Genomic DNA, 12,504 nt, shown 5'->3' with positions numbered 1-12,504 from the left:
GTATCATTCATTAGTCAAAACTTTCAAAATACAAGTGTGAAGTGTATATCAATATGGGAAGTGGCACTGATGATCACATTTTTTTATGGTATAGATGATTCATTAGTCTTATAGAAGAAATAATAATCATTCTTCCTGAACTTCAAGTGTCATTGTCAGGAATCGAACTCTCAATCATGAGGAGGATCTAGTATAACCTTACATTATAAACCAAGATAGTAACATTATACCAATGTTGTGAAACCCGGGCCGGACGTCAAACTGGCAGAGGTCCCGTATTTGGTTTAACCGATTTAAACGGTTAAAACGTCCGGTCTAACCGGGTGATTTCGTACCTAATTAATAATTTTTATTTATAAATATATAGTTATATATAAATTAAAACCTTATATAATTAATAATTATGTATAATTATATTGAAATAATACTTCTTTATCTTTTTTGGACCGTAGTAAAACAAAATATTAGAATGTTGTCCCATTTTTTTATTTTTAAGTGAGTCGTTCGGTTTACTTCCCGGGTTAATCCGGTTTAACCGGGTTTAACACGGTCGGACTGGATTTTCTCCGGTTCAAAGCGGTCAAACTCTCATTCAATTAAAACGATAAACCAAAGCCATTTTCAAGTCCGATCAACCGTCCGACTCGGACCTTCCGCATTATAATACTAGAAAGATGATTATATTTTAAAGAATGGGCTGAGCTAAAAAGTAAAATGGACCGGTAAGGTGGTTGATAGTTGATATATCCGCCTTCTTTCGATGAAATCGAAGATATCTGACTCACTCTCTTTCTTTTTTAATCTCATTTTCTTCATTCCAAATATTCATTCCAATTATTCATTCCGTTCTAAATGGCTCACATTCTTCACACTCCATTTCTCACTTCTTCATCTTCTCTTCGCCCTAACCCTAACCCTAACATTACTCAATCTCGCTCTTCTTCTTCTCCGAATGTTGTTCGTGCTAAGATCCGTGAGATTTTCATGCCTGCTCTCAGTTCCACTATGACTGAGGGTAAAATCGTCTCTTGGCTCAAATCTCAGGGTGATAAACTTTCTAAAGGTCAAAGCGTCGTTGTTGTTGAATCCGATAAAGCTGATATGGATGTTGAAACTTTCTATGACGGTTACCTCGCTGCTATTATGGTTGATGAAGGTGATGTCGCTGCCGTTGGATCTCCCATCGCTCTTCTTGCTGAATCCGAAGATGAGATTTCTCTGGCAATTTCCAAAGCTCAATCATTATCATCATCATCATCAGCAGCAGCAACAACGGTAACTTCTGATTCATCTTCCGCTCCACCTGCTTCGGAATCTGGTGAGGTTGCGGTTAAGGCTCCGGTGGTGGTTGCAGTTGCGTCCACGCATCCGGCGTCAGAGGGAGGGAAGAGGATAGTGGCATCACCGTATGCAAAGAAATTGGCCAAGGAGTTGAAGGTGGAGTTAGAGAGAGTTGTAGGGAGTGGACCTTTGGGTAGGATTGTGGCAAAGGATGTTGAGGCTTTCGCAGCTTCTGCTCCTGCTGTCGCTGTTACTCCGGCGGCTGTGGCTGCTGTGGCGGCGCCTCCTTCGGGAGGGGTTGATTTGGGAAGTGTGGTGCCTTTTACCACAATGCAGAATGCTGTGAGTAGGAATATGGTGGAGAGTTTGGGGGTACCAACTTTTAGAGTTGGTTACACCATTACCACTGATGCACTTGATGCTCTCTACAAAAAGGTATATTTCTTTCTTTGGTTTTCTCTATGTTATGTTGGAATCACATGTTTAATGCAATGTTTAGCAAACACAAACCATGATTTGGAATTTGTTATGAATGCTTTCCAATTTTAGTTACAAGCTTGGTGCCTTTAGGTATTATCATATATATCATTTTATTTGCTAGACCATTACATTACTTGAATGAAATGTCTGCAATGATGACCAGATAGAAAGTTGCTTCATTATTAGAATCTTTATGTTTTTTCTTATTGATCTTTGGCTATTGCTGGGAATGCATTCATTTGTAAATGTAGTTCGATTGGATTGTGATTAAGATTAAGTATCTCATGTAAATGATATGTATTTATTTAATTAAATTACAGATCATGAATATGCATGATGCTAGACAAATATTAGACTGTTTTTTTGAAGATTCTGGTGACCGTTAGCTCTGATACTCAATGGCACTTTATCCATTCTAATAATAAGGGTGGATATTAGGTTACTTGTTGTGCAATTTTTTGTTGCAACATTTACTAATTGCCTATCCTAACCTAGTGGGATAAAGACTTGGTTGTTGTGTTTATTAATGGCCTGTACTTTTCTTTCTCTATTTTATTTGAAGCTGTTGATAAATGTACAACATCCATATGTCTTTGTAGCTGGGATGATTTTCTTGGACTCTGAGATAAATAGGTAGTTTAGTCATTCACAAAGCTAAGTGCAAGGGTTCAGGATCTTTCAAAGTACAAAAAATTATTAAAAATAAGCTGGGGGAAGAAATTTAATACAAGCAGCTATCCAGTGTAACTCATGTACTTCTAAGCTAAATAAATAAATATTTTTATGATGGATATGTATATTTTCAGCGTGAAGTTGTGATGTTGACATGCTACCCTTATTTTTTATAGTTCAATGTCTTCACTTTTTATTCCATGAGTACACTGGACTACTGGACTTGTGTCCAAACTGTTAATATCTGTCTATTGTTTGATTCAATTTTATAAAATATCAGATCAAGTCAAAGGGAGTTACTATGACAGCATTGCTTGCCAAGGCTACAGCACTTGCTCTGGCTAAACACCCTGTTATAAACTCTAGTTGCAGAGATGGTAATAGCTTCACATATAATAGCCACATCAACATTGCAGTTGCTGTCGCTATAGATGGCGGACTGATTACACCAGTGCTTGAGGATGCTGATAAGGTTTTTCATACTTCATTTTGAGCAGCTGTAATTTTGTCCTTCTAATATAACAAAGTGCTTAGTTGTTAAAAGGTTTATTTGATGTATATACTAGGTTGATGTCTATTCCTTGTCAAGAAAGTGGAAAGAGTTGGTCGATAAGGCCCGTGCAAAGCAGCTGCAACCTCATGAATACAGCACAGGTACTGTGGTTGCTTGTAAATATTATGTTTGTAAATATATGATAACATACAAAACATGTTCACATTCCTTTGTATCTCGCATATATGCTTTAGCTTTGAAGCATTAGTTTTAGGTGTGCCAATGAATGATGCTTAAAGTGTTTACCTAACTAACCAAGATATGCGTTTATAATACTTACCAGAAAATAAAACAGGATATTCTTATTTGCTAGTTACGGTTGAACTCTGTTGTGTCAGTTGAATCAATTTATTGTCTGTGTTGCTGATATTTGCCAATTGCCTACTGGATTTTTGCTTGTGTTTTTCTAGGTACTTTCACTCTTTCCAACCTGGGAATGTTTGGTGTTGATCGCTTTGATGCTATTCTGCCTCCTGGAACTGTGAGTGTTATTACTTGTATTTCAAATTGTGCAATAGTTTGGCAATTTGTTCAAATTAGACCTGTGATGGGCAACATGAAGGTGATCATTCTCTGGATATATTTGTGTAGGGAGCAATAATGGCTGTTGGAGCATCACAGCCAACTGCTGTGGCTACCAAGGACGGTCGCATTGGCCAGAAGAACCAAATGCAGGTATGTGAATCCAGATATTTATATATCTAGGAGTATGGCGTTTTGTTGTTGCAGAAAGGCATATCCAGGTCCAGGCTTTTGTTTTTTTAACTGGAGAAATGGAAATTTGCAGGTCAATGTTACGGCTGATCATCGGGTGATCTACGGTGCTGATCTGGCTTCATTCTTGCAAACCCTGTCACAGATCATTGAGGACCCTAAGGATCTTACTTTCTAGTCTCATTTTCCTGTGATGCATTTTTCATGGGAACGAAGTGAAATACTTCCATTTCTGGGTATGATACCTATCATCATGGTTGTGGGATCATGATCGCAGACTAGCAGAAATTACTATCTACTGAGGATTTTGCAAAGAACAGAAGCAGAGTTTTGAATAGGGACACTGAGTTGTAGTTTCTTAATCAGATTTTCAGTCAAATATGTCATTTTCATTTTTCGTTAAATGCCTGATTATAAGTTTTTGTTTGCTTGTTCTTCACTGTTTAATAATGTCCCAGTATTTGTGTAACCATGATGCTTATTTTTGAATTTTAAGTCTATAAAATTGAAATACAAGATTGAACAGTGATCAAGTTATAGAACGAAAAAAGGTAGTGATGGAGTACATTTGTGACGTGAAGTTATTAAAACATTTTGATTCAGTAAATAGACCGCTGACACTAATTTGAGGGGAACTTGTTATCATAGTCTACTACAGGCTACCTTGACTTTTAAGGGATCATACGTGATCAATTTTTTAAAATGAAAATTGTTCTCATTAACTAGAGTCTAGAGGTATCTTTTTATGCCCTTGACACAATTATTGTTTGCTGTGTGCCATAAGGTAGGGAAGGTGGTTGTTATGGACTCTATATAGCCAGAAGCAAGTGGAGAATCTAAGCTTGTTTCCACTCTGGACAGCCTCATATTTGTTACAGTTGGTGGAAGGGAAAGAACTTGTGAACAATATGAGAACTTGTGCAACCTATTTCGATTTTCTCAATTTCAAGTTCCTTGTTGCGCCTTCTCTGCTTTGGGAGTGATGGAATTTTATAAATAAATCAATGGCAACTTTGAATTTAATATAAAAGCATTTGATGTGAAGTGATAGTAAGGACCTATGTGAAGGTCACAATTTCTCTCTTGTTGAACATTCCATTTTCATTTCTTTCTCTCTTGTTGATCTTTCTGTTTTTCATGGGATGTAATAAGATTTTGCTAAACTCGGCCTTTAAAATATCCACCAGTTACTTATTTAGTACCATGTTGAATTAGTTGGTTTTTATTTTATAAGGGTTAGGGCTGAGTTTAATCATATTTTAGAATGGTTAAAAGAAACAAAAAAAATAACCATTTGTTATGAAATGGAACAAGATTGGTCTTCGAAATTTCAAACCATCTGCATGGAACCAGGTCAATGATATAGTAGTCCAAAAGAAAGTGAAGCCTAAAGGCTACGTTTGGATTGAGGTTAGAACAATGACAATTTATAACTTGTCCATGCGAGTATAGTGAAATCTTCAATAAATTCAATGGCATACAATCATAAGTCAGGTTTCTAACATGAATGTGAATGACCTATCAAAATTTCTACATACAACAAAACAATCCCAATTTGGAATTTAGAAGTGAATTATGACTAGAAGGTGTTGTTGTGGAAGTGATGGTAAGGTCATTTGGATGCTTTGCCTTATCTTCTAAGGAATAAATGAATGTTGTCACAAATGGATGGATACAAGAGCTATCATAGAAACATACCAAAATATTATGTAACATGGATGATGACACTGCATCACTGTAGATCATACTTTGAGAAACACCTTGCTTCTTTGGGAAACACCAGGTGCTGAATCAAGTCTCGGAGCTGTGGCACAAACACTGCAACAGATGGCTAGCAGAGTTTTCACAACTTCAAAAGATATGAAAGAGATTGGCCATGTAAATCATATCAAGCCCACCAGTATAACAAAATGTTGATAAAAATTCAGCTCTATTCTGTTGCTTTTTGACGAGTATTCCTCTTCTCATCCACCCTATGGCGGAACAACTTGGCCATTTTTCTTCTTTCACAGTCCTGGGCATAAAAAACGACAAAAAACATGAAATTTACATCCCTAGGGCTTTCATAACTACCCCAATGGAATAAACTATTATAGCAGAAATCAACCATCTGTATATAGTTGTGTTTGAGTTTATTCACCTTGAACATGTGAAGATGAAAAGGTTTGTCAGGATTCATCCTTCTCAGCTTCTGGTAAGTATATGCGAAACTAAGCTGATCACGAGGAGTAAACCGGTCAACTTCATTGAACCATAGACAGGAGAACAAATTTGACATGGGGGTGTGAGCCCTAATAATAAATGAACCTTCAGGTACATCTGTCAAAAGAAAATAAATGTGTATCGGGAGTCGGTCATTGGCAGTATATTTAATGAGTAATTTGGAGAATTGTCAGGAAACAAATCATTAAAAGAACATACTGCTAGAGAGAAGCTTGTTTGGATCTGATGCATTAAATCTTTTCAGTCCATCAGCCTTGTAAAACGCAAATTGTTGATCTATAACTGTATGGTTATACTTGTTCAATTTTTTGTTTCGTGCTACCTCTTCCCACACACAATGCCTATTATAGTGATTGGATATTGCAAATTCATATCCCTTTCGCCACAAGAAGTACTCCAAGATAAGTAAAGGATCAAGCTGAAGGCGTAATTTGCTATCCAACCAAATTGAATACCTGAAACGAACTTCCAAAACTTAATGAAAATATAAGAGAGTTATGTACACAAATAGTAACTAATCAAGCAAACAACTTATGAAAATAGTTTAATAATCAGCCAATCATATTTATTACTTTGAAACTCAGAATAAAATGAACATGGTTTCCTGAGCATTACAAATTTACAATATATAATGGATCTAACATAGCCGACCTCACCTAGTGAGACTAAAGCTTGGTTGTTATTTTGTAAAGTATCTAACATATGAGATGACTTTTCATTGGTTGAAATAAAAGTTATGTGATCTTTAATCTTCACCATTCAAATACGATCTAATAGTTCATATTAATTGTTCTCCCTTCTCACAATAATAATAGTTCTCACTTGAATCATAATTATGATCTACCTTTAAGTGATACTATCATCAAAGTTGTCTGGGTGTTTATTGTCACTTAGTACTTACCATAACTAAAATTGCATCCAAATTAATAGTCAAAATCAAAAGAGCACATATGTCTACTCAATCTCACCTTGCAAAAGGAAAAAGCCGATGTGACAATAACTTGGGTATTTTGCCCACTCTCCGCATGTCATCATAGGGTAGATTCTTCACTACCACTAACCTCCAAAAGCCAATGAAACCCATTCTATCAGGCTCGTGACCTTCAGCAATAAGTGTTTGCACCGTAACTTCATCGGTAAACATAACAAAGCAGACATTCTTCCTTGAAAAATGAGTTATCTGAAATTGCAACGGTTTAGATCAATGTAACTAAACATGCTTTATGACAACTGCGTCAACAGTTGACAGTTGACCACATAAGCTGATAAGAGGCTCGGTCTTTCATATTCCAACAGTTACAACAGTTCACTTTCAAATACATAACATTTAATGCTTAATGAAATGTCAATTTTGAGAAAGGTAAGTTGTGATTAAATCAATTGGTAACACACAAAATATTACCACTGAGTATGCCTAAAATCCTTCATCACTTTTAGTCACCTATTAAAGTAGCACGAGTGGGCATCTACCTTTTTTACCCAATTATGAAGCCAAAGATTTGATACCCAAATCTTACAGGGAAACTTACTTTCCCGTAATGCATGTTAAGTATGAATGCTTTTCAGTTGCTGCATGATAAAAATCCCATAAATTTTCAAATATATATCCATCATCTCATTGTTGAAATAATCCTATTCTGTTTGCTGTCTAAACTGTTCCAAACATGCACTTGGTATGCTATAAAAACCATGCTAAAACACAGACAATTAGTAGCTAATTCCTAGAGACACTTTCGGGCAATATTAAATACAAATTCATAAGCAGATTTAGATCAGAATAATTGTAGTTGCAGCGCAAAGTAAAATCACCACCACTGTTTCTCAAATCAAACTCTAGATTAGAATTTACTGAAAAAATCACACTATGTGATTATTAATCCCCAAACAACTCTCCAACTCCACATACTTAAATAATAAATAAATTAGAACCATTACCGTTTTAGTGGCTGGCGTCCTCAAGCGATCCCAATTTCCAAATATGCATGAAATCACAGCAATGTGGCATCTGCTAATGTAACTTTCATCATCTTCTGACAAGTCAAACCCAGTGGTTGGGAACCGTTCAGGACCTTTAACAAAACCACAGTTTATTTTCTGATCACGTGCAAAAAATGATTTTTCCCTATCTTCCAAACTCTGATGGCCTGCAAATCTGGGCACCCGTTGTTCTTCTCCCAGAGGCTTCTCTTGTATATCTGTATACTGTAAGTTAAATCTTGCAAATTTTCGACTTTCTAGAGGTTCTACAAGCTGGGAAGTTGAGTTTAACAACTTCATCTCACAGGATCCTGAAAAACAGGTGACATGTCAAGCAGGTTAAAGAGCACTGTTTACTTTGTTTTTATATTTTTTGGATAAAAGAAGTAAATGAAAAGTATTACCATGAACCAAATTTTGAAAACAAAATAGTCGTTTCATGGGTGCTTGGTAAATCTAAAAGCAGATCTGAAACATTTCTTAATCAAGCCAATTAAAATATAAAATCATTGTCATTTGATGGGTTACTCTCAGACTATTTGCCCATGAGAAAATGGTGACAGCAGGAAGTGAAAATTCTAGACAAATAATTTTGTCATGCTATAAAAAACCCTGTAACTTGCCACTTTTCTACGGATAATAATTAGCCTAAAATATTTGTCTCCAGGTTTTGAGATGAAGTCATCATCTAACAGACTAGATCACTACATTCTTAGACCATGCGTATGTGTTTGTGTGTATATATATATATATATATCAATCCGATACATCATAAGCTGGAGACTAGACAAATGAAACCAGTGTTCTTCATAGCTCACAAAATGGCATAAAGCAGGTATCAACATTAGCAGCTTCATCATTCTTTTTGCTGAGTGAAGTTGTAAACAAAGCAGAAGAACAATTTTTTTCAAGTGCATGCAAGCATTCAGAACAGTTAAACAATGATTTCAGCATCTTTCAGAATAAAATTCAAGGTAGTTTTTGCTGCTGCCACAACTCTAATTTTATGTATGAGTGTATGACAGTATGATTGTATGAATGAACTGTAGATTGATGAAAACAAAGGTTTTCAAGTGTAGCTCACTAGGATGAAGATAAATCACTTCCACACAAAGATTAACTGTCCGACGAGGCAAAGGTTCTATATTTTATTCAGGAATTTACTTAATTATTAAAAAACGACAACAGAACCAAGCTATAGTATTTTCCTGTAAGTATAAGTATCAACAAGATGAATACAACAGAACTACATAGTCACAAGCAAGTCTAATCTTCATGAACTGCAGTAATGAGGTAATGAATAAATTTTCATTCTGAATGCAAATGCAAATAACTCTCCAAAGGAAGGAGGCTAATACAACAACAGATATTTTGGGAGGTCAATTGAAAACACCATCAGAAAATATAAACTTCACCTGAAAATTTGCGGCGCCTTGGTTTGTTCTTTGTTTCTGGATGTGATTTTCTATTTGATCGACTATTACTTTCATGTCTAGATTTTGTTATTCCATCATTAGAAGTTTTTAAGAAAGATGACCACTCAGCATCCTCAGAACCAATATCATCTCCCACGTCAAAAGAATCCTGAACTTCACTCTCCAATCTTCCCACATTAGAATTAGGTTTCTCTCTCATACTTCTACTATCATCAGAGTGATTCGTCTGTACATCGTGAAAATCGAAAAGGTCATCATAGTCATCATCGATGTTATTCGCTGCATTCTTCTTTCTCAGGTCAGCTTCACGTGACATTTTCCCATCATCTTTGGTGGAGTGTTCCACATTGTTCAAAGAGGCTTCATATTCCGCTTCATACCTCTTCAGCTCATGACGTCCAGCTTCATTATATAAGCCATCACCTTTTCGCTTTAAACTTATGTGAGAATCGTCTTGGGAAGACCTCACCTCATGATTCATCTTCACAGGAATATCCTCATCAGTATCCCTAGTTTTCATATCCTCATCATAATTACCATCCCTTCTCCTATCATCCTTATCCCAATATCTCGAATCTCGGCCATGTCCACCAGAGGCATGCCCAAACTCAAGAGCTTTCTTCCTATCAATCCGTGGAACATTTGTAAGAAAATCAGAATCACTCTTTACATCATCATCATCTTCACCATTGTTACTTACTTCTGCAAGCAAGATTAGGAATCATAAAATCATCTCAAAAAATTAAAAAAAATACAAACAAATACTATCTCAGCTAAAAACGATATTCCAGTGATAAACAAATCATACATTTAGTTTAAATAATAGATAAAAGCATTGAACTCAATCTATGAAGAGAAGTGCTTCAAAATCTCAGATTCAAACACATTTTTCCACTTCACAACTTCCAAGCAACCAAACAACAAATCAAATTGAAATTCATGCAAAACTCACAATGCTGAATCACATCTACACTAAAAAAACTGAAATGAAAAACAGAGAACGAAAGAAGTAGAAGTTATACGTACCTTGTCTAGAGATGTAAAAAAACGCTAGGAAAGTTAGGAGAAGTACGAAGAAGAGAAAGAGAATGAATGTAGACAATGAAAGCTGTGGGACCCTATCAGATCGCGCGGATCGGCGGAGACGCGGCTGCTTGTGAGGAAGAGCAGCGCCGCGAATACCGACGGCGAGATGATCGGAGGAGGCGTTAGGGTGATCGTGGGTCCCACTGGCCCTCACCCCAAACCTCACCATCAAACTCAGAAACGGATTCTGGTGAAGTCTTGTGACACTACAACGATATGTTTCAGCTTTTTCGTCAATTGAAATTAAATTTATTATAGATGTGTTTTTTTTCAAAGAAATATTCGAAATATAAAAATTATTAATTCGGTTAAATTAAAGAGAGGTGGAGGTAACATTATGCTACCATAAATACTGCCACCGATTGCATATTCCTATAAGTTACATTTACTTATTCGGAGACTCGCACACATAACTCATCATTAATTTGTAATACTTTTATTTAAAAGTTAATTGTACTTAACACATGAATAATGAAGAATAATGTAAAAAACACTTACACTGTCAGTATACATATTAAATCCAATTAATATATGTACCAAATTATAAAATCACATATATAGAGCTATAGGAAGGAACAAGATGGATTATATGTCTCTATTGTTTCACTTCAATAAAAAAACTCAATTTATTTAAAAAAAATTATAAAACAAAAATTAATATTTTAATATTATTTTGTAAAATTTGATTAGTGTGAGACATAAAAACAAAAAAAGTTGTGTACCTTATCCTAAACAACAAAAGGAATGATCCCAGAAAGTAATCATCAATCCGTCTGACATATATTTTTAGGAGAATTTAAAAAAAGAGACAACGTGAGTTGTAACACAAGGCATGTCATTATCAAACTTGGGTTAAGCTTAAACTTTCTTCTAGAATGTTAGATGTTAAAAAAGCCAATAGATCTATGTATGGATTATATAATGAGGACAGTTGAAAATGTATGCTTTTTAAATACATTTAATGTATGTGGGACTCAATAATCCCCAACCTCTTGCAGGAGTCCCACAAACAGCCCCAAATGCCTCAATTTGCTTGATCTGCACTATTTCTCTGCTTGATGGAGTAACCCTCTTAAAATGGTAGAGTCATTAAAGAAATCTTCTTGACTAATCAAGAAGTACGAGAGAAAATTATGAATGAGAAAATGAAAACTTTTTATATTGAATTGAGTTACAAGGAATAAATGAATAACTCTCTATATACTACAATATCTAACTAATAACTAACTTATTAATCGATTAATTGAACTCTTAATCGATTAGCGAAAACAATATTACGACTAACAAAAGTTTAACTATTTTAACAAACCCGCCACACCTCCTAATGAAAATGATGAGCATTGTATTGTAATAGTAGGGTCCAGTATCCTCCCAATTCACCTTCCAATAGTAGGGTTCACTTTGAAGGGTTTAGTCTTCAATTTTTGGTTGATGAGATCATTGGTAAATACCAAAAAATTGAAATCACCCATGATTCATATTTCAAACATACAAATAAGTGTACTAAATATGAACACAATAAGTTCCTAGCTAATTATTCCAGTACCCTTTTGAACTGAGGCTGAAGTTTTATGCTTACTCAACTAATTTTAATTGAGTAGTGCATTTTTGTCTTCTTTCTCTACACTATCTCTTACATTTGATTTTTCATTTTATCTTTCACTTCTTATCATATATATCTCATCTCTTTCTCTTTCTATATCTCTTTTCCCTACACCTTTTACACACAAAAAGAAGGTTTAGGAGAATATTTTTTAATTTAATTTGGTATGGCTAATAGCTGCTACTTCCAACAAAAACTGAAGCTGAATCACAACCAGTGTGAACGTGTTACATGTTTTTGGCCACAATATGATTGAATATATTGAGTGAATCCTTATGTCTAAGAAAAAGCAGAGGAAATAAAATAGAATAAAAGAAAGAAATAACACAAGCGAAAATGTAAGTCCCTTTTTGTTGTATTACACATCATAGAGTATTGATAAAATCAGGGAACAGGAAATATATCACAATCATTATCCTTTCTTCCTTATGTTGCATGCTAAAATAATAATGGGCCTTTTCTCTTTCAACCAATGAATT

General features: G+C 35.1%; 2 protein-coding genes across 2 annotated transcripts; one reads left to right on the top strand and one right to left on the bottom strand.

Moving 5' to 3' along the window:
• LOC109336395 (dihydrolipoyllysine-residue acetyltransferase component 5 of pyruvate dehydrogenase complex, chloroplastic) lies at nucleotides 738-4,229 on the top strand. The gene is made up of 6 exons (XM_019572966.1): nucleotides 738-1,716; nucleotides 2,714-2,905; nucleotides 3,000-3,087; nucleotides 3,397-3,467; nucleotides 3,578-3,661; nucleotides 3,774-4,229. Exons 1-6 carry the CDS (start codon nucleotides 853-855, stop codon nucleotides 3,876-3,878), a joined length of 1,404 nt encoding a protein of 467 aa, XP_019428511.1. The 5' UTR covers nucleotides 738-852; the 3' UTR covers nucleotides 3,879-4,229.
• On the bottom strand, nucleotides 5,200-10,640 carry LOC109336717. Its single transcript, XM_019573482.1, has 7 exons — nucleotides 10,363-10,640; nucleotides 9,316-10,038; nucleotides 7,859-8,211; nucleotides 6,892-7,103; nucleotides 6,122-6,378; nucleotides 5,841-6,019; nucleotides 5,200-5,714 (listed from the first exon to the last, which is right to left on the bottom strand). The coding sequence occupies exons 1-7, from the start codon at nucleotides 10,589-10,591 to the stop codon at nucleotides 5,631-5,633; spliced, it is 2,037 nt and encodes a 678-aa protein (XP_019429027.1). The 5' UTR covers nucleotides 10,592-10,640; the 3' UTR covers nucleotides 5,200-5,630.

Source organism: Lupinus angustifolius, chromosome LG20 (genome assembly GCF_001865875.1).
Source record: "Lupinus angustifolius cultivar Tanjil chromosome LG20, LupAngTanjil_v1.0, whole genome shotgun sequence".
Classification (NCBI taxonomy): Eukaryota; Viridiplantae; Streptophyta; class Magnoliopsida; order Fabales; family Fabaceae; genus Lupinus; species Lupinus angustifolius.
Note: the sequence above shows the minus strand (reverse complement) of the source record. Positions and strands in the feature narration are given on the sequence as shown.